The 27,229-nt window shown below is 41.6% G+C and overlaps 1 protein-coding gene across 2 annotated transcripts in view; it reads left to right on the top strand.

The window, feature by feature from the left end:
- The window catches only part of KIRREL3 (kirre like nephrin family adhesion molecule 3), a 1,308,166-nt gene that overhangs the window by 1,268,777 nt on the left and 12,160 nt on the right, over positions 1–27,229 (top strand). For both annotated transcript variants that reach the window (XM_073603284.1, XM_073603286.1), the window contains one exon: positions 15,368–15,448. In XM_073603284.1, the coding sequence (XP_073459385.1) occupies positions 15,368–15,448 (81 nt within the window). The remainder of the gene's footprint in view (positions 1–15,367; positions 15,449–27,229) is intronic.

Here is a 27,229-nt window from a genome sequence, read left to right as displayed (position 1 = left end):
ATAATGATTCTTTATAACTGGGTGGGCTTATTGCTGGAATGAATTAGGGGCCCATTTTCTAAAAACTAAGGGTATGTGTCTTTATTGCCTGCAGAGAAACATATACGAAAAAATGTCGATGATTTATCATGACTATAAAACCTTCATATTGTTCCCTGCACCACATATGCTTAGAAATGTATTCAAAAACCCAGCCTAAAGAAGATTACCTCTTAAACAAATGCGACAAGTACTGTGTTAAGCACGTACCTCTATAGAATATTGTCCCAGGAGTAATAAAATAAGTAATATTAGAATCAAACGATAATACATTCTAAGTGGATTGTACAAAAAGGTTACAAGAAAGGTCCCACAGAGCTCCCCTCCCCCTCTACCTATGCATTTCCATGCCATAAAACTGCACAATGGAAGAGAAATCACAATGCAATTGCATCTCCCAGCATTTAATGGCATGAGATCTTTATAAAGATTGTCACTTAATTATTTTTTCATTTAAAGCAACCCAGAAAACTGTTCTAGGCCTTTGAACGATTACCTGCTTTGAATGTAATAAAAAAGCAGAAATGCCTTTTGCCTAGTGATAAAGTGTACGGCTGTGACCAGGTAAAATAAAAGCGCTATAAAGATATGTGTTACCATGGGCATGGTGGGGGGTGGGGTACTGCAGTCAATGATAAATTGGTACACCAAAATGGATACTCTATAGAAGTGGCAGTATGGAATTGAAGATGTCCATATTAACCAATTGGATTGCAAATGTTATATTGGTAGAAACCATGCGCCCATGTTTTGGAGGAGTTATGCTTTAAAGGTTTTCAGTTAATTCTTTTCTGTGCCTTAAGCTGTAGCTCGATCCTCTGAAAATATAAGAAAACCAGCACTAATATATTACTGGGCGCTTCACATCAGGTCCGAGCACAGATGAACTCTCCCCAAATTGGTCATGTGGGCTCCGTCTACATTTTATTTTTTTTCTTTGTACACCGCTTCTCCTTGCCCACTTCTAGGTTGAATGATGGCCAGCAGCAAGCAATTCTCTTCTGTGAGCCCAGGCTGTTCCTGACACATTCCCTAGGGGTGCGTCATTAGGCCAGCCTGGACACAGTACTGCAGCACTGAACATGGTTCACACACCATTATGTATGCAGCCTTGAGTGTTGCAAAAAAAATTAAAATAAAATTATTCCCTACCTATGGAGAAGGGGAATGACTCATGACACCACCAGACCGACCAAAACAATGCTTGAATTAACCACTTCAGCCCCAGAAGATTTGGCTGCTGCCTGACCGGGCAATTTTTTGCGATTCGGCACTGCATCGGTTTAAGTGACAATTGCGCGGTCGTGCGACGTTGCACCCAAACAAAATTGACGTCCTTTTTTACCCACAAATAGAGCTTTCTTTTGGTGGTATTTGATTGCCTCTGCGGTTTTTATTTTTTGCGCTGAAAACAAAAATAGAGCGACAATTTTGAAAAAAAACACAATATTTTGTACTTTTTGCTATAATAAATATCCCCCTTTTTTTTTTTTTTTTTTAAAAGTTAATTTTTTTCTCAGTTTAGGCCGATATGTATTCTTCTACATATTTTTGGTAAAAAAATTTAAAAAAATCGCAATAAGCATATATTGGTTTGCGCAAAAGTTATAGCGTCTACAAAATAGGGGATAGATTTATAGCATTTTTATTACTACCTTTGTTTTTACTAGTAATGGCGGCGATCTGCGATTTTTATCAGGACTGCGACATTATGGCAAACACAGCGGACAATTTTGACACATTTTTGGGACCACTGGCATTTATACAGTGATCAGTGCTATAAAAATGCACTGATTACTGTAAAAATCTCATTGGCAGGGAAGGGGTTAACACTAGGGAGAGAGCAAGGGGTTAACTGTGTTCCCTGTGTGTGTTTCTAACTGTAGGGGGAGGGAACTAATAGGAACTCACGATCTGTCACGCCTCACAAAACAGAACAGGAATTTGTGTGTTTACACACACACACTTCCGTGTTCTGCCTTTTGTGCCCGCGATTGCTCATGGCCGGCGGTCATCAGCGACACCCCAGCATGCGTGCACCTGCTATCCCGATACCGCGAGTAAAATGACAGCGGCTGGTCGGCAAGCAGTTAAAGTGATTGTAAAGGCTCATTTTTTTTCCTATAAAAATAACAAACATGATATACTTACCTTTTCTGTGCAGTGGATTTGCACAAAGCAGCCCAGATCCTCCTCTTCTCGGGGTTCTCTTTTGTGATCCCTGCCCCTCCCTCTTGTTCAGTGCCCCCACAGCAAGCAGCTTGCTATGGGGGCACCCGAGCCGAGTCACAGCTCCCTGTGTCCATTCAGACACTGAGTCCAGACCCGGCCCCGCCCCTCTCTTCCTGATTGGCTAGCTGACTTTGATTGACAGGAGCGGGAGCCAATGGCGCCGCTGCTGTGTCTCAGCCTATCAGGATGGAGAATCTCGGATGGCTAAGACATTCATGGACATCGCTGGACAGAGTGGAACCTCAGGTAGGTGTTAGGGGGGCTGCTGCACAAAGAACACTTTTTATTTTAATGCATAGAATGCATAAAGATAAAAAACCTTCTGCCTTTACAACTCCTTTAGGCTAGGTTTCCACTAGTGCGTCCCCAAAGTCGCGCGATTTTGCCGTGATTTTTTACCGTGATTTTACCGCGACTTTTTACCGCGATTTGAAGCAATGCCTGTATCTATAGACCTCAAGTCGCATCAAAGTGGGACCAAAGTAGTGCAGGGACTACTTTGAAGTCGCTGTGACTTGAAGTCGCACAGATATGAACGGTACTCATTGGAAATCATGGGAAACAATTTGTCATGCGACTTTTCAGTCCCAAGTCGCATGAAAAGTCGCACTAGTGGAAACAGAGCCTAAAGGTTAAAATGTAGGTAATTTTCTATAAATGGGTTGGGAAGGTATAAAATGGAGTGGGAGGACTGCGAGGCAATGAGCTGGAGCGGGATATATGTTTTAGACCCCTTTCACACTGGGGCCACCCGTGTGTTCACTGTAAAGCACTGCTCATTTTAGCGGTGCCTTACCGCTGTTTAAACTGTGCTTTTTGGCCCCAAAAAAGGGGTTAAAAACTCTTGTGTTGCGGTGCTTCCGAAGAGCTTTTCAGGTGCTTCGGAAGCACTGCCCATTCAAGGCAATGGGCAGGGGCATCATGGGAGCGCTGTATACAGCGCTCCCAAACCACCCCAAAGATGCTGCTTGAAAGACTTTTTCTATGTCCTGCAAGCGCACTGCCCAGGTAAGAAAGCACCCATTGCAATGAATGGGAGGCAGTTTTCAGGCGCTTTACAGGCGCTATTTCTAGCTCTAAAACGCCTGAGAACTGCCTCAGTGTGAGAGGGGTCTTAATCTTGACATGAGTGATCTGAAGGCGCCTATGAGTTGAAATCAAACATTTGTGCACATAAAGATTGCAAAGTGTAAGGCCCCTGAGGGCGGATCTGCTCAGCATGTCCATCAGATGGCAGGTGGGTATCAGCAGACACTGGGTGGCCCGCACAAATCCACCTGAAAAACGAATAGGCGGATCCGAGCGGGTCTATCTTGTGAAAGGGGCCTAAATGTACATTTATGATGTTTTGCAGACAAATGTTTCCAAATAAATCAATGTAAAGAGCTGGAAATTTTGGGCTGCTTCATCGGACAGTTTGTTCATATCTACGGTATTTTTCATTATTATGATAACAGATAATTTTTACAAAGCATTGTTTACGAATCTGTTTTATGTCTGTGGCTATCCTTACACTTTATTGTACTGTTAAAAAGAAACATTGTTTTGAGTTGAAGGAGGAAACCGGGAAATCAAAAAATAAAATATAAAAATATGTGTTGGGGGTGGGCAGACACTCATCCAATGACCTCCGTGTCCTGACTTTTGGTTCACAGCACACTTTAAGTGGTGACACCACTGTCAGGTCTGCCAAGTGCATTATCAAGATTTTAAGGTGTATTCATGAATAAATCTCATTATATACAGCGGGTCTCTTAATTACATGGATCGTGTCTCGCGGTAGTGCCAGAAAGCTCTCTCTTGGCTCAGACCTGCAACAATTTTGCCAGTCAAGGCTGCACATTTCAATCACCCAATTACAGCGGTATATACACAAGTTTTGCCTTTAGGAAAAGTTTGAAGAAGTCAGAAATTTATGAGTTCAAGCTGGAGTGCCTGCTTTTGTTCTTTACCCTTCCTCAGCAATCTGGCACATGTCCCTGCCCAGCGAGGCCCGAGATGGGAAGCCCAATATATGAAATGACTTTGCCCCTTCCAGGAAGGCTGGAGATGAGTTTGTAACTGATCTATACTTTTAATCACTTTTCCAATCTGTCATAACTGTGCACTGTGACAATGTCACTGCCAAAGCTTGATGGCCTGCATTTTAAATGAGTCAGCTCCTCAGACTGGGACGGGTTGTGTTTGCCGGATAATGGAGCAAGATGTGCCATCCCTTACATACTGACAGACACAGTTGCAATGAATTGTGGGAAATGATTCAATGCTGGAGATGTTAACAGCGAGCTAGAGAAACAGAAAGCTCTCTGATATTTATAAGTTTTAACAAGAAAAGATAGTAGTAAAAACAAAATGGCTCAAACAGCTCAGCTGCCATACCCTGGTTCATTGTCTTTGTATGACCTTTCTCATTCTCTCTATCCAACTAACAGTAAAGACGAAATTGGCAAGTGACACCAATGGCTTTTTTTTTTTTCACTATGATAGATATTTCTCCTAGAGTGTCACATTTACACCTTAGTTCTAGGGTCATCATGAAGGTAACAATAGCACTATAGTGGCCCCTCGTGTTTTTCTGCCCACCATGTTTGATTTTAGGATCCAGATTCTACCAAAGCTGCTTGGCAGGTTGAAGAAATAATAAAAAAAAGTATACACCCGCACGTGACACGCCAGTTCCCCGACCTGTTGAGACATGATTGTGGATTCTGGGATTTGTAGTTTGCAGACAGTAGTGTAAGGCATAGAAAATAGCCAGGGAACAAACCTCTGAACTATACAAAATATTTTTTCCGTGAAGAGTAACAATTTTTCTGCTGGAATGAATAATAGATTTTAGTTTTTTTAACATTAGTATGCCGGTTATACCAAACTGATGATTTTAGGTACAGAAGATGCATGGCTGTATAGAATCATTTGACTATTTTAAACAAGAAGTATGACCAAAGCTCTTTTGGCCATACTTCAAATGTTATGCCGCGTACACACGAGCGGACATTCCGGCATACTTGGTCCGGCGTACCGGATTTCGTCGGACAATTCGATCTCGTGTGGGCTCCAGCGGACTTTGTTTTCTCAAAAGTTGGACGGACTTAGATTTGAAACATGTTTCAAATCTATCCGACGGACTCGAGTCCGGTCGAAAAGTCTGCTCGTCTGTATGCTAGTTCGACGGACAAAAAGCCACACTAGGGCAGCTATTGGCTACTGGCTATGAACTTCCTTATTTAAGTCCGGTCGTACGTCATCACGTATGAATTCTTTGGACTTTGGTTGATTGTGTGTAGGCAAGTCCGTTCATTCAGAAAGTCCGTCGAAAAGTCCGCCATAAAGTCTGCTCGTGTGTACGCGGCATAAGTCATAAGAGTGCACTTACTTGTGCTCTCCTGTGACCCAGAATCAGTTGACAGTTGGCTAAAGGCGGCTGTCTGCTGACAACACAGACCCACTCCAGACTCTGGATCCACCCAGATGCCTTACAGGCAGCTGGGTAAGCTTCAGCATGTCACTAAGTGCCTGAGCCAGCTGCTTTTGCCCGTCTCCTGCCCTGGCGCTCTAGTGAGCAGAGCAGAGAGCTGGTGACTGACAGCCACTGCTGTCTGCTCAGTGAAGACCAAGAACTGAGCAATTAGCAGTCATGTGATGATCAGTTTTCGGGCATGGAGCTGTCAGGGGACAGCTTGCAGCATTGGATTGATGCTGCAGCAGGTAGGTAAGTGTGTATGTTTGTTTATTTAGATTCCCACACTTTTCTTTTGGGATAAACAGACATTCAAAAAGATAATTTGTTTGGTGAAAGGCATACCTCCCAACTTTTTGAGATAGGAACAAGGGACACCTATAAGCAAAAGTATGTTGGCATTGGACACACCCTCTACCATGACCCCTTAAAGGAGAATTATACCAAAAAAATGATTAGTTAAACCCACAAGTGTTTTTTTTCCCCATTATTATTACTTTATATTGGCTTCTGGAATTTACAAATGCAGCCATTTAGAAATTGGATGAAAGGTTAGCACTGGGAAACACTTTTTGAAAGATAAAAAGTGCATTTTATATACAACTATATAGATCAGATCAAAATGAGGGACAAATGAGGAGGAAAGAGGGACAGAGGGACATTGCTCCAAATCAGGGACAGTTGGGAGCTATGTGAAAGGTACACAAATAACTCCAGCTCTATAGATCCATGTTTATGGCAATATTCATCTTTGTATGACCTTTCTTAGATAAATAAATGTTTTGACTCAAAATCTCCCTCTTGCACCACTTTGCAATATGGAAAAAAGGGCAACAGTGGATAATGGAGAATAAGAAAAAGCTAATAATATTCATATCATATTATTTTTTTATTATTTTCTTTTTGAGTAATGTGCCTTACTGTGTATTGAAGCGTGACAGTTAACCGCTTTTACACTCTGTTGCCACCTATGTGCGAGTGCGGGGCACGTTTTCTCGGGCACGCAGCCCATACATTTGAATGGACTGCCATGCTACATTTCCCACAGAAAAAGGTGCATGCACCTTTTTCAAAACACAGCCCGCAGAGAAATCGCAAGGTTATTTTGTTTGATGTGACTTTCCTGTGATTTTGCCCCCGCAAACGTGCTGTGTTTTTACATGCATGGGGGAGCCATTCACAGCAGCTCGTTTTCACTGCAGGTGGTTGCAGGTGCGGGAATTGCCTTGCAATATGGCAAAATAAAGCTACAACCAAAAAAAGGGCCTCTGTCAGGTTTTTTGGCTCTCTGTAGCTGTTGAGATGGTTCTTTACTTAAGCCTCATACACACGATCAGGCTTTGTACAAACTTTCCCGTGGATTTTTGTACAAAGGGTGTTGGCCGTAAACTAATTAAGCATACACACGGCAGGACTTTTTTGGCAACAAACACGAACTTAGTGACGTTTCAACGTACTGACGACACTTCAAAAAGAGGACGTTCAATTCTCCGGCGCCACCCTTTGGTCAACTTCTGTATTGTTGTCTGATCTTTTGCATTGGTTCTGAGCATGCATGTTTGTAGTTTGTCAAGTCCGATGGTTTTGTGTACACACGATTGGACTTTGCTCCATCGGACTTTTGTTGCCGGAAAGTTTGTCTGTTCGCACAGTCGACAAAAGTCCAATGAAAACCGAAAAAGTTTGTCCGATGGAGCATGCACAAGGTCGGATGTTGCCTTAAAACAGCTAATTTGCATGTTTGTTGTCAAAAAGTCCGATTGTGTGTATGGGCCTTTCCTGTGGTGTCACTAGGATAAGAAATATCCACACTATTGATTTCATGCCATAAAGAAAAACTGTAGGGTTCATAAAAAAAAAATAATTATGTTCTATAGAGAAAAAAATTGGCAAGTTGGAACATTTCTGAGAGATAAAAACAAAACAAAAAATTACAATTATGAAGACCACAGTTGAAAAAGCACTTGTGCCAAGACTGGATATTAAAGGAGGACTAAAGGGAAAACGTTTTTCTTTTTTTTATTTGAAAAGAGTGGAGAGGGATTAGAAAAAATTTCATTGCTGTCTGTGTCTTTTTGTCCTGTTTACCGTTATTACTGAGAGCAAAAGTGAAAATCCCAAATTTTGGGTTATCACCAGAGCAGGAATGGGGGGAGGGGATTTTTCGATGGAGGTACTAGTTCGGGTGACCCTGATTAAAACCAGAAAGGGATTTCTTCTTACTTCCTATTTTGGCTAAAGGCTGAAAGTTTAAAACCCTTCTTTATTTTGTCCAAAGTGGAAAAAAAAAATAGCCTTTCATTCTACTTTAAAAAACTCAGGCCCAATTATGCGTAGTGGGAACTTGCATTTCTGTTTGCAATTTTGTGCGAGCAATTATCATGCAGGTCTGTGTGTTATGCATAAGGCAGCCCATTCGCTTGAATGAGCTGTCCTATGCGTGTTTATTGCGGCAAAGAAACTCAGGGACCAAATTTTAGCCCTTAGCCAGGTGTTATTTTACACGCGTGTTTTGATGCAATTCTTGCACGTTTTGTCAAGCGCCAATCATGGCAAAGTGGCACAGAGTTTGGGGTTCCACTAGGTAAATGGCATCCAAACGTGCGTTGTGCATTTTGCCGTGATTTGGAATCACCCAAATGTAAACAGGGCCTAACTGTTTCTAAACAAACAAGCCCTTCCTGACAGCTCTAGCTGCTAGTAATGTCAAGTACAGTGGTGCCTTGGGTTACGAGCATAATTTATTCCAGATGAATGCTTGTAATCCAAAGCACTCGCAATGTGAGTTTCCCCATAGGAATTAATGGAAACTCAGGAAATTTGTTCCACAGTGACTGCTATTGTATGCAGTACCACATGTGGCCAGAGGTGGGGGGGGCGCCGGAGACACTCGGATGCACACGGAGACACTTGGAGAGGCTCGGAGACTCGGAGTGTTTCCAAGTGTCTCCAAGTACATCTGAGCGGCTCAGAGTGTCACCGGGACCCCCGCACCTCTGGCCAAATGTGATACTGCACACCCCATTGGCTTGAATCCTGCTAGTCTTGGATTTGAAAAAAATAATAGCTCATATTGCGAAATGCTTGTAAACCGCGTTACTCACAATCCGAGGTATTACTGTATTTAATTCTCAAGGATCACAACAAAAACTATAGACTCAGATTTAATTTGGTTCATAACAGCTGCCATATGTTTACATTAAACAGCTGGCAGGTTGCAAACATTCTGCTGCAATAAAAAGCAAAAGGAATAAAAAAAAAAAAAGATTTCAGTGCCTCTGTTTTGAACTCTCGTGACAAATTTCTCTACAATACCTAAAGCTACAGAGGTCAGTGGAGGCTTTTTCAATGTGCTTTTACTGCTGGTTCAGAACATTATTACTTACAGTATCTAACAAAAGTGAGTACAGCCCTCACATTTTTGTAAATATTTTATTATATCTTTTCATGTGACAACACTGAAGAAATTACACTTTACTACAATGTAGTAGTGAGTGTACAGCTTGTATAACAGTGTACGTTTGTTGTCCCCTCAAAATAACTCAACACACAGCCATTAATGTCTAAACCACTGGCAACATAAGTGAAAATGTCCAAATTGGGCAAAAAAGGGTCAATATTTTGTGTGGCCACCATTTTTTTTTCCAGCATTGCCTTAACCCACTTGGGCATGGAGTTCACCAGAGCTTCACAGGTTGCCACTGGCGTCCTCTTCCACTCCTCCGTGATGACATCATGGAGCTAGTGGATGTTAGAGACCTTGCGCTCCTCCACCTTCCGTTTGAGGATGCCCCACAGATGCTCAATAGGGTTTAGATCTGGAGACATACTTGGCCAGTCCATCACTTTACCCTTAGCTCTTTAGCAAGGCAGTGGTCATCTTGGAGGTGTGTTTGGTATCATTATCATGTTGGAATACTGCCTTGTGGCCCAGTCTCCGAAGGGAGGGGATCATGTTCTGCTTCAGTATGTCACAGTACATGTTGGCATTCATGGTTCCCTCAATGAACTGTAGCTCCCCAGTGCTGGCAGCAATCATGCAGCCCCAGACCATGACACTCCCACCACCATGTTTGACTGTAGGCATGGCACTCTTGTCTTTGTACTCCTCACCTGGTTGCCACCACACATCATTGACACCATCTGAACCAAATAAGTTAATCTTGATCTCATTAGACCACAGGACATGGTTCTAGTAATCCATGTCCTTAGTCTGCTTGTCTTCAGCAAACTGTTTGCAGGCTTTCTTGTGCATCATTTTTAGAAGAGGCTTCCTTCTGTGGCGATAGCCATGCAGACCAATTTGATGCAGTGTGTGGCGTATGGTCTGAGCACTGACAGGCTGACTCCCACCCCTGCAATGCTGTCAGCACTCATACGTCTATTTCCCAAAGATAACCTCTGGATATGACACTGAGCACGTGCACTCAGCTTCTTTGGTTGACCATGGCAAGGCCTGTTCTGAGTGGGGCCTGTCCTGTTACACCGTTGTATGGTCTTGGACACCGTGCTGCAGCTCAGTTTCAGGGTCTTGGCAATCTTCTTATAGCCTAGGCCATTTATGTAGAGCAACAAATAGTTTTTTCAGATCCTCTGCCATGAAGTGCCATGTTGAACTCCCAGTGACCAGTATGAGAGAGTGAGAGCGATAACACCAAATTTAACACACCTGCTCCCCATTCACACCTGAGACCTTGTAACACTAACGAGTCACATGACACCGGGGAGGGAAAATGGCTAATTGGGCCCAATTTGGATGTTTTCACTTAGGGGTGTACTCACTTTTGTTGCCAGCGGTTTAGACATTAATGGCTGTGTGTTGAGTTATTTTGAGGGGACAGCAAATTTACAATGTTATACAGGCTGTACACTCACTACTTTTCATTGTAGCAAAGTGTCATTTCTTCAGTGTTGTCACATGAAAAGATATAATAAAATATTTACCAAAATGTGAGGGGTGTACTCACTTTTGTGACATACTGTAAATGTGCATAGTCTGAGCTCTGGTTTACTTTAAGTATATCCATAAAACTAAAGAAAGACAACCACACAGACCACCTGCCACAACAAGACATTGTTTCACTGATACAAACAGATTTATATAACATAAACAGATGGCTGGGTGAGATGATTATTGTATTGCTGGTTTTGTCATTTACTGTATATGTTATAGACACCAGAAGGGATGGAGGTCTGGGATTTTGCTATTACAGGTTACAGATAAAACTTTTTATAGCCCAGTTCGATGATTTACTGAAGTTCTTTAATTAAACACACAATTCCACTTAGGTGGATAAGGAGCAAAACAGAACATTCTTCACATGGACCGCCTGCACAGAAAGCAACCCTTTCCCCATTTGTCACATCCTTCAGTCCTAAATGTTCTATGCTGTGGCTTAACACAAGGTGTGGAGTCTCTGAGAAATGACCGACATTGGACTACTCTGTTAATAAACGCTGAATGACTGGCAAGAGATAGGGAGGGATCGCAGGATCCAATTACCGTATTGTGAGCACAGAGAGCCATTACAGCGCAGCTCATTAAAATCTCTCTCGTTACACTTGCAGAAATTCACATTGCTGTGCTCTCCAGGAAATATTACCGTAGGTGATGTAAATACCAGACTACAGAAATGGAGGACTGCAAACACAGTCCAGCCAAGAGCAGTGAGGATCAGTAGACCCTTTAATTAGCATGGGGCGCCTTGCTTTTATGTTTTGCACGTCTTGATTTCAGACGTCATTAATGTCACCTGTGCACCATCTGGTCTTATGAAGTCTTTTAGGGCTGTGAGGGCTGCTTAAGGATGTAATGTTACAGGCTAAAATGCTAATGAAGTGTACATTACACATTTGGATTCCACCCTTTAGGCTCGTTAAGTACTCAAGACAGTAAACGGAGCTAAAAAAAACAAACGCTAGCCATAAGCGAATCCCACTAAGAAGTCTGGGAACTAAGAACCCGTCACTTCCTGTCTTGGTAACAGTGGTTACCGAGGCAGGAAGTAAGGAGAGATCTCCCATATACTGGCACAAACAGCAATTAAAAAAAAAAAAAAAAAACTTTTATAGATTGTGAAGAATTGGGAGCTCTATCAGATTTTATAGCCATCTGCCCTGCTGGTAAAATCTCCCTCCCTCCCCAAATGGAGAATTTTCCCTTGCTCTCTGTTGCAGTTACCACTGGCACCGGAAGTAAGAGTACATTTCTCATTCAGGGACTCAGAAAATAATAAAATAATAAATAAAAAAAACTTACAGCCCCTCTCCACTCTATTTAGTTTTAAAAATAATTTGGTTGTAGTTACACCCTTCATTCCTGATGCGTTTTAATAATACATGCAAGGAGTAAGCAAGCACATGTAGAAGAGTAAGTGCTTGCTTTGTTCACCAATCGAAATGGAATGGATTATCAATTACGTGTGTCCCTTTCTTGCCAGGTATACCAATACCAACTACAGTAGTGTTTCTTGAAATGTATTTATATTGATACCCTACACTACAGTTTCCTGTGTGTTATTTTAGATAATCCTAGACAATCTGTGAATAATTTTGGGTAATGCAATCACAGAAAGATTCCATTATTGGTTTGTGTGATCAGTTTAAAACTCAAATCCTTATTATTACAGGAAAACCAAATACCGTATTTATCAGCGTATAACACACACTTTTCCCCCCTGAAAATCAGGGGAAAATCGTGTGTGCGTGTTATACGCTGATTCCTGCCATCTCTGAGGGAAGAGGAGTGCCGAGCGCCGCCGGATTATACACAGCCACGATCTCCTGTGTACCAGGCACTGGCGAGGCTACAGATGGGCACTGTGCAGGCTGCATTAATTGGCCATGGTGAGGCTGCAGATGGGCAATGGAGAGGCTGCTGATGGGCACTGTGCAGGCTGGCAGGCTGCATTAATTGGCAATGGTGAGAATGCAAATGGGTACTGGCGAAGCTGCAGATGGGCACTGGTGAGGCTGCAGATGGGCACTGGTGAGGCTGCAGATGGGCACTGGTGAGGCTGCAGATGGGCACTGGTGAGGCTGCAGATAGGCATTGGTGAGGCTGCATTGATGGATTGTGACCCTTATTTTGCTTCAAAGATCTTTATTTAAAATTTACATTTTTTTCCTGAAACTTCCCTTTTAAAACGAAGGTGCGTGTTATACGCCGATAAATACGGTATATACAAAAGGAAAATATAATGCTAATAGCAGAGCACTTTTATCAGAAGAATTAGTGGACTAGTGACTACAGGCAGGATTTTTGTGCGGGGAAATTAAAAGGAATAAACCTGTTCCATAGTAACAATAATGTCACAACCTTATGTTGCGAAAATGGACACAATAATGTAGGACTATCATTTTTGCAATTTCCAAGATGTAATAAAACTTGCTCTCCATTTTGGTGCAATAAAGTTAAATTAAAACAAAAAAACAGCCTAAAGCGAACCTTGCTTATCTTCAGCCACAAAAGATACACATAATGATTTTGTTTCAAAGTTTTCTGTCAAGCGCAAGGTTAATTCAGGTAATTCCTCCATTTTGCTGCAAATTCACTGAAGCAATTGACCCACTCAGTGGTATGATAGAAGCTGGACTTTCTCCAGTTCCAAGTAATGGAAACTTATGCTGCCTTGATCATTAACTTGCAAAGCTTTAAGTGCAACAATAGCTCTGTAATAATGCAGGATCATACACAGAAGCCATTACGGCCCCAGCTCTACACATGACTTTTTAAAATTGCTTTCTGCACCACTAATACGCGCGTCAAGGCTTGCTCCAGGCTTCGGCCTACATCTCAAGTGAGATTACCTGCCATTGGTTGCTAAGAGACCAAGCTAATAGACATGTTTTCAGCCTGTCCTGGGCCCTTTTTTTGTATCCTTTACAGAATAACTTACAAAACAATTGTAAACAAAGGCTAAGTGACAGTATGAAATAACATATTATAGATTTCCAACAAGCTGCACTGGGCCAACATTAATTCCTGTCTGATTAGAGAGCGGGCAATGCAGCAGAATCATATGCATATTTTATATTCTCTGGATGGGCCCCACTCCCAGCCCACGCTTTTCCCTTCCTCCCCTAGGAAATTGCACACTGCACCCCTGGGCAAAACACAGAAAGTAGCACTCCAAAATCAATAGCAATTATAAGTAACATTTCCATGCGGCTGTATGCCTAGACGGGTTTGTGTATTTTTTTTTTTTTCTCAATTCAGATTTTTTTTTTTTCATATATTTGAAATGGCCTTCATGTAGAATTAAAAATGATCCAGAAGTGTTAACTCTAATAAGTGCAGTCAGGTTGGTGATGGCAACAAAATTTACCAATGGAACATGAACCTCCTGATGCTGGTCACACTTGTATTCATCTGTAAAAGTGTCTGCAAAAAAATGGTCTTCACAAACCAAAATTATACACAATTCAATACATTAGAATTAATACAAAATAACTAAAAACAGATGCAAATGATTGCAAACTCTTTAACCAACTGAAACTGGATAAAAGTAACCATTGCTGCCTAGATTCTGGGTCCACAATAGGACAAATGTGGCTATTTCAGCCAGAAGTGAAGCAGCCTATTGCAGATTTCTCATGGCATTGGCAACTGCCGGGGTACAACCCAGGTACCCAGAATCCCTATCTTCACCCTGAATCATAGTTTAATTGATGATAATTTTAACAGTGTAAAACACTTGAACGGACTTTATTGTAAAAAAAAAAAAAAAAAAAAATGCTAGCCTTGCAGTCATGCAAAATAAAGTACCATATATGTTTGTTTTTTTTTTGATGGAGTGTGACAGAGGTTAGAAAGGTTAGCACCTCAGCTAAATAATTGCTTGTAGAGACAAGAAAACAGACTGCAAAAGAATGCATAAGGAGCCTATTTTCATGAGACTGGAAGCAAATTTGTTACCCAGCACATTTTATGGTAAAATCACAGCAGGTTAACAGTTCAGATTCTCTAACATCTCAAGCCCTGATGAAACGTGTTACTTGTTTCTCTTAACTGGATATAATGATAATTAAACTGAATTGACACAGCTGGCTATCTTATTTCTTAAAGTGGTTGTAAACCTCTGAAACGAAAAATGAACAAAGCCTATCCTCCTTCAGTGTGTACTTGCCTCAAACCTAAACACCTAGTGGGATTTCTAGCTTTCCTCTCCTCCCTCTGTTGTCTGCATAAGTCATTTCTAACACCTGACACCAAACAATGCCAAGAGACAGCCCTACCAACCCCCCTCCCCCCAAGCATACAGCAGGTTGATCGCTTCAGCTGTGCATGTTTCCCTATGAGACTTTGCAAAGGGGAGTGTGCCCTTTCCCTCCACTCCACCCAGGTCTCAGATTGCACTCAGCTGTCTGCTTTATGAGTAGATCAGATCACGACCTCTGCCTTCTGAAGCTCAGGAACACTGTGTAAATTAAGGAATTTGAATGGCTGTAGAAGAGAGAGAGCTGCAGATAATCAAGAAAAACTTATTTAGGAAGATTTGTTTCATCTCTGTGTATCACCTGAGGCTAGTCACTTCAGGGGGCATATGTGAAAGTTTCCAACCACTTTATTCCTCCAAGGACATTTTTCCAAAAACCCTGAAATGTCTCCACGAACACACTTTTTTTGCATTACAGATTGACAGGGGAGACTTCCAGCAAGACTCGGTCCTCAAGCAACTGGAGGTCCTGAAAGAGGAGGAAAAGGAGTTCCAGAAGGTAAATTTAAATAATTATTAGATAAACTTTTTTGTTCAAATAAGTCCCACATCATTATAATTATGTCTAGGTTGCTTCCAATGTCTCAAATCGCTTGCAGTGGCATTCAGTATTTACTGTTTGTTGATCTTAAAGTGTATGATAACAATAAGCACTTTAAATAATGAAAAACAAATGTAGTTCATCTCTGCTGTAATGCACATTTCCCCATGTTTTATTCTTCATTAAACACTGCAAGTACAGACAAATACCTGCCAAAAATCCAGAGTGTTACTAACTTCCTATCATGAGCGGACAAGTCTGCCTTTACTGCACTAAAATCCCAAGTAGTGTTGCCAGCCTTGCTTACTGGACTACAGAACTCCACCTATCCCCACTCTCTCTTTATATGTATACATCGATTTCTTTCTAGCAAAACAATGTGTGAAGCATGAAGCATCTGCAACACTTTTGGTTCTGACAGCAACTCGTGCACCAAATTCAGGTAGTTCTAAAATATGTAAATATTTCAAAAAATGGTGCGCTTATTCAATCAGTGAATACACTAATAATAAGAACTTGATAATAGTGAACAACAAGAAACACTTGCTGCTGTGAATCTCAAAAAATTGTTTAGATTCAGAACATAAGCCCAATACTACAAAGAAAGCATAAATTGTGAAAAACAATGAGTTACACAATTATATAAAATAAAGTCCAAAGTCCTCATTAAGTGAGTAGGTTGGTGCAGCGCTCTCAACAAAAATCAAACTTAAATATACCAATTAAAAAAAAAAAAAAAAAACACTTAAACTTGCTATAGGTGATTGTCAGCTATTGCCTTGTAAAACAGTGAACTATTATCTACAGTGGAATGTGTGAAACAAAACATTTAAAAAATGTTAGAAACCTTGCTGGTGCTATTGCATACAATTAGTAACCTGCTGTTGTCAGCTAATACCTTGTAAAACTCCACTGATTTATATATATATATATATATATATATATATATATATATATATATATATATATATATATAAATATATAAAATATATATTGTCATTTAAAGCTAATATACGTTTATGGTTAAGGTTGGAATTTGTGGAATTTGAGTGTTACAAGGTAATAGCTGGCAGATTACTAATTGTATGCAAATAGCTCTAGCAAGGTTTCTACTAGATTTTATAGGTTTTGCTTCACACATTGCACTGAAGTTAATAGTTCACAGTTTTACAAGGTAATAGCCGGCAACCACCTGTAGCAAGTTTAAGTTTTTTTTCATTTTATTTTATTTTTTATTTGGTATATTTGAGTTTAGTATATGTTTTTGTTTGAGGGCGCTGCACCAACCCAACTTTATTTGAAGAGTTCACATATGCCCTCTTCCATTGCAATGTTCAACAGACTGCCAAGGCAACCAAATTGCATTGTGGACTGGAGGTGAACTGTAATTTATAGCAAAGTTGAGATTTGTTTAATGTACTCACCCTCCAGGATCCTGACAAGCAGAGGGAAAGGCAATTGGGGTGAGCACTGCTCTAAAGGATATCCTAAGAGATCTTCAGCTATAAAAAAATCCTGGGTGCCTGCCTGGGTCCGCAAACCTCGTATATGCAGGTAGAAAAGAAGGAGATAGCGACACTTCTAGAGAGTAAAAACAGCTCCTTTATTGTACATACATGGGAACAAAAGACATGCCACACACACTCTACCCACGGAGGGTCAGCAGATGCGTTTCATACTCCTGTGCTTAAAAAGTATGTTCCAGAATCAGAGTATAATGATAGATAAATAATAAACAAAACGTTACTCCTTTGGGCTCATACATTCATTTTAGGCACATATTTTAATTTACAAATTGCCTTACATGTTATCACATTTTTCCTTAAAAAAATGTGCCATTATATGTCAAGTTGACTTTCACCTGTCTTGAATTTGCTGTACAGTGTATGACTAGCAGTTAGTCTCTTTCACATGGGCATACTTAAAAAGTGATTCTCCTCTCCCCTGCCGAGTGCCCCCAATAACAAGCCTCTTGCTATGGGGGCACTCTAGGAGGCTCGCTCCCGAGCCACCCTCCTACATTGTCCATTCACACACAGAGCACAGCTCGGCTCCACCACCCCCCCAGCCTCATTGGCTCACTTGCTGTGATTGACAGCAGACACCAGCAGGAGCCAATGACTCCCAGTTGTCTGAGCCAACGAGGTAAGAGATACCAGGGAGAGCCACTGCTCTCATGCACATTGCTGGATCGAGATGAGGCTCAGGCAAGTATGAAGTGGTGCTGGAGAGCTGCACCCAAAAGGTTTTTTACCTTAATGCATGCAATGTGCAGTGTGCACAAATGTTCCATGCATCTCTGTGCAGGCCACCCCATTCATGTTCATTGGGACGCAGCAGCTGCACGGACACACCCATGCCGATCCATGTGGGTGCAGGTCCCTGAAGCATATCAAATTGAGAGCAGTAGCTAACATGAATGGGACTACCTGCATTTAGGATGCACAGAACACCTATGCATCCCTGTGGGGGCAAAAATGGCTCTCGCACAGCTGTATGTGAATGGGGCCTTATAGCCCGTACACACGATCCGAAAATCAGACGAAAAAAATACTGCTTTCGACAAGATCGTACGATAATCAAATCGTTATATCCGATGGGACAAGCACGAACATTTTTATGGTATGATACCAGATCGTACGATTTCGTTTAATCAGTACAGTTGTCATCCAAAAATACAATACAAATACACTACAACACATGACCTCACTTCTGATTTTTTTATTCTGTTGCACGAGAATTTTCGTAACTTTAGTAAACCCTTCATTTTCGATATGCGACTAGCATGCAAAAAAAAAAACGGACGATCTGTTGTCTGATTTTCGGATCGTATGTATGGGCTATTACAGTCAGCTTTGAGTGATTATATTTTAAAAGGGTGGACAGGGTTAGAAATATGTAGAGAAGCTAAGAATGACAAAAGCAAGAACATTTTTTATTTAAATAGCTGAGAATCAAAAAGACTACAGAACAAGTATCTCACAGGTTGAAAAATAGCGAACTCAGACTTTAAATAAGGCAAATTGCAAAGTGCAGTAATGAGATACTAAGCGTAGTAACCAATAACAACCACAATTCAGCTTTCACAGACCATACACTGATATCTTTTTATTGTTTCAGGTTACAAGGGTTTGTATATCACTGCCACTCTCTGCACTGTCTTACTGAATAAACCCATAAGTCATTGTTAGTGATTCTATTTAACCTTAAGGTTACTAATTCTCATGAAACATAAATGCCTGCTCCAGCCATAAATGTTAATTGGAATGGAAGCCATAACCCCATAGAACACATGTGGCTTTTTTTTCTATTAACGGTCTAATACTGTACCTCAAGGATATTTCCCCGGGGTCAGAGATTAGACTGTAGCTGGAGGCTGTAATTCTACAAGCTAGTTAACATGAGGTTCAGATGTGATAACCCATCTGAGGCCCACTGCAACAAGTCAGTCCCAAGAGAATATCTGATATAAATGTGCTTTTGTATTGCTCATTTAAACCCTATCTTCACCTCCTTGTGCCTTTCTGGTAAATATCTTCTTTCCTTAAAGCAGATCTTAAATAAAAATATGACAGTCTTCTACAATACCAACTCAGCTGTGTAAGGTAAATGAAATGCGTAAAAAAAACCCAAAAAACATCAGCCCTATTGTCTGGTGTAAAGAGCGTGGATTCAGCATTTGTTGATGCTGTGTATTGTGAATGCTAAACTGATAAAACAGCTGAGACTTCATGGCAAGCTGGTCGTGACTAAGGCCAGCTTCACACTGAGATGGTTTCTAGGCATTTTAGCGCCAGAAATAGCCTCTAAATAACACCTGAAAACCACTATCCCATCCATTTCAGTGTGACTTTTCACATTAGGAAAAGTCCTGCAAGCAGCATCTTTGGGGTGGTTTGGGAGCGCTGTATACATCGCTTCCAAAACACCCTGCCCCTTGAAATGGATTGGCCATTGAAATGAAAAGCGATTTGGAAGCGCTGCAACAGAGGCGCTCTTAACCCCTTTTTCGTCCACTAGTGGGAGTTAAAAGCTCCCGGCCAGATGGCGAAAAGTGCTGCTTAAACAGCGGTAAAGTGCGCTAAAAGGAGCGGGGGCTTTACCTCTCACGTGCCTGCGGCTCAGTCAGAAGCTGGCCTTAAAGGGGTTGTAAAGGCAGAAGGTTTTTTATCTTAATGCATTCTATGCATTAAGATAAAAAGCCTTCTGTGTGCAGCTCCCCCCTCAGCCCCCCTAACACTTATCTGAGGTTTATCTAGTTCCAGCGATTTCCATGAATGTTTCATCCATCCGAGATTCTCCTTCCTGATTGACTGAGACACAGCAGCGGCGCCATTGGCTCCCGCTGCTGTCATTTGAAGTCAGCTAGCCAATCAGGGGAGAGAGGGAGTGGGGCCGGGTCGGGGCTCCATGTCTGAATGGGTGCCCCCATGGCAAGCAAAGGAGGGCCCAGGAGAGCAGAAGAGGGACCTGAGAAGAGGAGGATCTGGGCTGCTCTGTGTAAATCCACTGCAACAGAGCAGGTAAGTATAACATGTTTGTAAAGTCTCCTTTTTTTTTTTTCCTATAAAAATAACAATCACTTTAACCACTTGCCGACCGCTGCACGCCGATATACGTTGGCACAATGGCATCGATGGGCAAATGGGCGTACCTGTACGTCCCCTTTAATTGGCGGGGCTAGCGGGAGCACCCGCTGCATACAGCGTGCCCGCGGGACCCAATGGTCCCAAAATAGTGTCAAAAGTGTCCAATGTGTCCGCCATAATCTCGCAGTCATGATAAAAATCGCACATCGCCGCCATTACTAATAAAAAAAAAATTATAATAAAAATGCTATAAAACTATCCCCTATTTTGTAGACGCTATAACTTTTGTGCAAACCAATCAATATACGCTTATTGTGATTGTTTTTTTTTTTTACCAAAAATATGTAGAAGAATACATATTGGCCTAAAATAAGGAAAACATTTTTTTTTATATATTTTTGGGGGTATATTTATAATAGCAAAAAGTTAAAAAAAATTGTTTTTTTTTCAAAGTTGTCGCTCTTTTTTGTTTATAGTGCAAAAAATAAAAAACGCAGAGGTGATCAAATACCACCAAAAGAAAGCTCTATTTGTGGGGGGAAAAAAGGATGTCAAATTTGTTTGCGTGCAAAATCGCACAACCGCGCAATTGTCAGTTAAAGCGATGCAGTGCCGAATCGCAAAAAGTACTCTGGGCAGGAAGGGGGTAAAATCTTCCGGGGCTGAAACGGTTAAGATCGGAATTAGTAACTTCTCTCTGAGAAGTCCAGGAATGCTTACAGATGACCCTGAAATGCTGCCCATGACAGGACATTCTGAGGGTTGACATTTCTCTGGCAATACATAATTATTTTCTTTTGTGGCAGTAGAGGATTAGCTATATTGCAGTTACAACCCTCTAGGGTTGGCCATAGACGGATCATTTTTTTGATCAGCCAGCAAACTGACCAAACAAAAAATAGAAGGACATAAATAGATTCTCCCATCCACACAAGCAAGTTGTATTGAGGAATACTCCCTGCTGTGCTATTGTATTCTGACAGCGCTGATCGAATAAAAAATGTACAATATTCTCATTTGAGAGAAATTGTTTATTAATCGACTTCTTTTGAGTGAGCCCAGGCATAGATGGATCAAAGTTTGGACGGTCCTTGTTGACCCAACTGATTGTCAATCTATCTATAGCTAGTTTTAGTGTAAACAGTTGACCGAATGATATGATGTTTTATCTGCGTATGGCACAAAGTGCGATCATTTAACCACTTGCCGACCATCTGCCATCATTATACTGCAGCAAGTCGGCACATTCCCGCGAAACACTGTAGCTGTACGTCGGCCCTTTAAATAGCTCTCGCAGGCACTAGACAGGGGACACGATGAGCGTGGCAGGTGGCTGCGATGTCCGCTGGCCACGCGCAATTGCGGGCATGAGAGCGAGAATGGGGATGTGTGTGTGTAAACACACACATCCCTATTCTGTCAGGAGAGGAGAGGCAGATCATCTGTTCCAAGGAACAGCGATATGTCTCCTCCTCTAGAAAGTCACATCCCCTTATGCCCTGTACACATGGTCGGATTTTCCGACGGAAAAAGTGCGATCGGATTGTGTTGTCCGAAATTCCGATCGTGTGTGGGCTCCATCGGACTTTTTCCGTCGGAATTTCCGACACACAAAGTTTGAGAGCAAGCTATAAAATTTTCCGACAACAAAATTCGATCAGTTAAATTCCGATCGTGTGTACACAAATCCGACCCACCAAGTGCCACGCATGCTCAGAATAAATTAAGAGACGAAAGCTGTTGGCTACTGCCCCGTTTATAGTCCCGACGTACGTGTTTTACGTCACCGCGTTGAGACCGATCTGATTTTCCGACAACTTTGTGTGACCGTGTGTATGCAAGACAAGTTTGAGCCAACATCCATCGGAAAAAATCGATGGATTTTGTTGTCGGAATGTCCAATCGTGTGTACGGGGCATTACAGTTAGAAACACCTAGCATGGAACACATTTAACTTCTTGATCGCCCCTAGTGTTAACCCCTTCCCTATAAGGTGAGATTTACACAGTAATTGCATTTTTATTTTTATTTATTTTTTATAGCACTGATCGCTGTATAAACGTCAATGGTCCCAAAAATGTGTCAAAATTGACCGATCTGTCCTTCGCAATGTCGCAGTCCCGCTAAAAATTGCAGCTTGCTGCCATTACTACTAAAAAGAAAAATAATAATAATAAAAGAAAACCCCATAAATCTATTCCCTATTTTGGCGCTATAACTTTTGCACACACCAATCAATATACGCTTATTGCGATTTTTTTTTACCAAAAATATGTAGAAGAATATATATCGGCCTAAACTGATGAAGAAATTTTCTTTTTTTACATTTTTTGGGGGATATTTATTATAGCAAATAGTATAAAATATTGTTTTTTTTTTTTCAAAATTGACGCTCTTTTTTTGTTTATAGATCAAAAAATAAAAAATGCAGAGGTGATCAATTACCACCAAAAGAAAGCTCTATTTGTGGGAAAAAAAAGGACGTGAATTATGTTTGGGTACAGTGTCGCACTGTAAAGTAAAGTAAAGCGACGCAGTGCCGTATCGCAAAAAATGGCCTGGTCATTAACCACTTCACATCCTGCCCATTGTCATATGATGTCTGCAGATGGGATCTCCCATCCTGGGCGGGTGTCATATGACGACCACGGCTTCCAGGCGGTATAGGGCGGCGCGCGCACGTGCCCGCAGTGTCACAGAGGAGCCGTTGCGTGTTCTTGGCAGCCATGATGTCCGCCGGGCACATGCGATCGCTCGTAACAGAGCAGGAACGTGGATCTGTGTGTGTAAACACACAGATCCACATCCTGTCAGGGGAGAGTAGACAGATCACGTGTTCCTAGTATATAGGAACACCGATAGGTCTCCTCCCCTAGTCAGTCCCATCCCCCCACAGTTAGACTCACTCCCTAGGTAACCCATTTAACCCTTGATCGCCCCCTAGTGTTAACTCCTTCCCTGCCAGTGACATTTATACAGTAATTGGTGCATATTTATAGCACTGATTGCTGTATAAAATGTCAGTGGTCCCAAAATATTGTCAAAAGTGTCCGATCTTTTCGCCGCAATTTTACGGTCATGATAAAAATCGCAAATCACCGCCATTACTAGTAAAAATAAAAATAATAATAAAAATGCCATAAATCAATAACCTATTTTGTATTGTATTATTGCAATTTTTTTTTTATCAAAAATGAGTAGAAGAATACATATCGGTCTAAACTGAGGAAAAAATGTGTTTAAAAGAAAAAACAGAAATTGGGATATTTATTATAGCAAAAAGTTAAAAATACTGTGTTTTTTTTCAAACTTGTAGCTCTTTTTGTTTATAGCGCAAAAAATAAAAACCGCAGAGGTGATCAAATACCACCAAAAGAAAGCTCTATTTGTCGGGAAAAAAAATGATAAAAATCTCATTTGAGTACAGTATTGCATTCAAAATGTTACAGCGCTGAAAGCTGAAAATTGGCCTGGGCAGGAAGGGGGTGAAAATGCCCTGTATTGTAGTGGTTAAGGGGGAAATTCTTCCAGTCCTTAAAGTAATTCTTTTATCAAATAAGAGATACAAAAGAACCCCCCTGCAAAAGAATGCAGTTCATAATTTTTCTATCCTGGTGGCACCCTTGGCTTGCATTTTTGCTCTCTTGCATACCTACAGCTTCTAGAGAAATCTTCTGCATATTACACAATTGTATCCCTTTCTGTGTGCTGTGGTTCCCCCTGCCAACTCCTAAATCACTGCTGTCTATCAGAGACATAATAGGGGCCCAGTGGACGGCTAGTGGAAACCACAACGTACATTGGGGGACGCAATTATCCAACATGTCCGAAAGTGTCAGATGCATCCATAGCTTTGTAAGAGGATCCAGATTTGAAGTACAAACAGCAGGATAGAGTAGTATTAAAGAGAAGTTCCAGTCTGTGAAAAAAAGAAAAGTCAGCAGCTACAAATCCTGTACAAATCCTATCTGTCCAGCGATCCTGCGATGTCGGCACCCCTAACCAATTTGTGAATCGGCTTTGGGTGCAGACGCAGGCATCTGTAGTAAGGGAAACAGGAAGTGATGCTTTGCGGCTTCCCAGCCTGTTTCCTACTGAGCATGCATGAGTCGCGCTGCGCTTTCTGAATGGTTCCACCATATTTTGGGACCTCTGTGTGTCCCAGAAGGCACGGGGGGGGTGAGAATTGGGGCCAGAAATGTCGTAGATTACCGTGCGGCAACCTTACTCAGAAGTGGGAGCAGGTACCTGTCAAAACTAGGTACCCGCTCCCCCATCCCCCCCCCCCCCCAAGAAGTGCCAAATGTGGAAGTGGATGGGGGGAAGGTGTGAACAAGTGGAGCTTACCCTTTTTGGTGGAGCCCCACTTTAAGCATGTTCTTTTGCAGGAAGACTGTCAGCCTTCCCTTTAGACTTGCACAATTGAAGGCGCTCCTCTTCTGTACCCAGATCACTAACCCTGATTTCACTGCACACTGTGAGCTACTCAGAATGTGCATTAGTAGCTGCAGCAGGTCAGATAGAGCCCCCCTCATTTCCTGGATGGAGGAATTTCAGCATCATCTAGTCTTATGCTCCTCAGACTTAAGCCCCGTACACACGATGAGATTATCGGACGAATGATCGTCCGTTTTTTTTTTTTGCATGCTAATCTCAGATCGAATCTGATGAGTTTACTAAAGTCACGAAAATTCCCGTACGACAGAAAAAAAATTCCGAAGTGATGTCATGTGTAGTAATGCATTTGTATTGCATTTCCGAACGATAGCTGTATTGACTAAACGAAAATCGTACAATCTGGCTTTGTACGAAAAAATTTTTCGCGCACGTCCGATAATATCAGATGAGCTGTCATGATCGGCTCTCGAAAGCTCTGTACTAAGGATCCAATTATAGTACGATCGATTCAAAAGCACTATTTTCCGTACGATTTTCTGATCGTGTGTACGGTCCATTATTGTCTCCGGCATGCCCCCTTTCTTTTATTGGATTTCAGGTCTTTTATGGGAGCTCAGCTGGAAATACAGCCTGTCTAGTAACTCCCACTTTTCTAGACTGACATCCACCCATCAAGGCATTTAGATATTTGCATAAATCCTCAGAAAAAGCCAGCCCATTGCCTGCATCAGGGCTGAGTTCACTTGAGAGGAGTACTGAGGCAGGGAGCTGCAACGTTTTCAGGAATCCACATACAGCATCCTGCCAGCCCCTCCCACTAGACATGATCTGCCTGCATTGAATTGAGAAGCACAGAAACCCATCAATGACATCGCTGGGTCCAAAATAAAGTATGTACTGAAAACAGAAAGATTTTTTTTTTTTTAAATCAATTAGCTGGTTGATGGAGGGGGGGGGGGGGCAGGGAAGACAAAGTATAAGCAGCTTAAACACTGACTTTAAATTTAAGTTTCCTCACTTTAACCACTTGCCATGCCAACCGCCCCGCGTACATATAATGCGGGGCAACGGCTCTCCTGCACAAAATCACGTACGTGATTTTGCTTTTCTGGCTCTAGAGCACACACGTGCGCCACCGGCGACCAGCTCCCACAGTGACTGCACACAGAGTGAGCCAATCAGCGGGTCCCAGCCGATTGTTCATGAGAGTGGCAGAACAGCAATCTGCCTATGTAAACAAGGGGAGACTGCTAGTCGGGGAGACTGTCTGCTCTGTCTTCTCACAGCCAAAGCACCCCCCCCATTAGAAAGCACTCCCTAGGAGCACATTTAACCTCTTGATCACCCCTGATGTTTACCCCTTCCCTGTAAGTGGAATTTGTACAATGACAGTGCATTTTGCTTAGCACTGATCACTGTATTGGTGTCACTGGTCCCCAAAAAGTGTCACTTAGTGTCAGATTTGTCCGCTGTAATGTTGCAGCCCCACTAAAAATCGCTGAGAGCCGCCATTACTAGTAAAAAAATTCAAATTCCATAAAACTATCCCATAGATTGTAGACGCTATAACTTTTGCACAAAGCAATCAATATATGCTTATTGGGATTTTTTTTAACCAAAAACGTAGCAGAATACATATTGACCTAAACTGATGAAGACATTTGATTTTTTTTTACATTTTTTTATTGGATGTGTTTTATAGCAGAAAGAAAAAAATATTGTTTTTGTTTTTCAAAATGGTTGCTCTTTTTTTGTTTATAGCGCAAAAAATGAAAAAACGCAGAGGTGATCAAATACCACCAAAAGAAAGCTCTATTTGTGGGAAAAAAAGAGACATTGTATTTGGGTACAGCATCGCACGACCGCGCAATTGTCAGTTAAAATCAGGCAGTGCCGTATCGTAAGAAAAAAGGGCCTAGTCATTAAGGGGGGTTAAATTTTACAGAGCTGAAGTGGTTAAATATCTGATCAAATGATTCTAAATGATCATACCCCACGTTTATGTCTGGCTTACATTCTAAGAAAGCTACATGAGAAGAGAACAGACAGAATCTCCTGCAAATAGGTTACTGGTTGAGTAGCAGCAGGTTTTATCAGCATAAGCCTCACTCGGGTTTACAGAATACTTTTCCTGGAATGACTGCTGGAAGACAGAAAGGTCTGAAATGGATGTATCCTCTCAGGACCAAAATGACAAAGCCAATGCATGTCACAGAGTATAAACAGAAAAACAATTTAGCTGCCTTTGCAGCTTAGTAATAATGTTAGCAACCTTGACCAGCAAATATGTGGCTTCAGTTTTGTCTCCGGACCAAATGCTATGAAGACAAGAGATCCGTTTTACAGCTGAGCCCCCTGGTTGACCTCCATATAATAACATCTGCTGTAGTTCCATTCCAGAGCCTCTGGATCACTGGCCCCAAGCTTTAGCAGCCAATTAAGAGTACGCACTGATAAATCAAGACATGAGTCCTGCGAAGATCCTCTCCCTTTACACGAGGGGTTCAGCGTAATGCGAAATAAATTGTGCGTTAAACAAAACGATCTGGTCAAAAAAACGAGAAGAAAAACTAGAGAACGGCAATAATAATAGGTACATTTTCTACACTCTAATGCCCCGTATACACGGTCGGATTTTCCGACAGAAAATGTTCGATCAGAGCTTGTTGTCGGAAATTCCGACCGTGTGTGGGCTCCATCGGACATTTTCCATCGGAATTTCCGTACACAAAATTTGAGATCTGGATCTCAA

Source organism: Aquarana catesbeiana, linkage group LG10, assembly GCF_042186555.1.
Source record: "Aquarana catesbeiana isolate 2022-GZ linkage group LG10, ASM4218655v1, whole genome shotgun sequence".
NCBI classification, from domain to species: domain Eukaryota; kingdom Metazoa; phylum Chordata; class Amphibia; order Anura; family Ranidae; genus Aquarana; species Aquarana catesbeiana.
The sequence above is the reverse complement of the archived record's forward strand: the minus strand, read 5'-3'. Positions and strand labels throughout refer to the sequence as shown.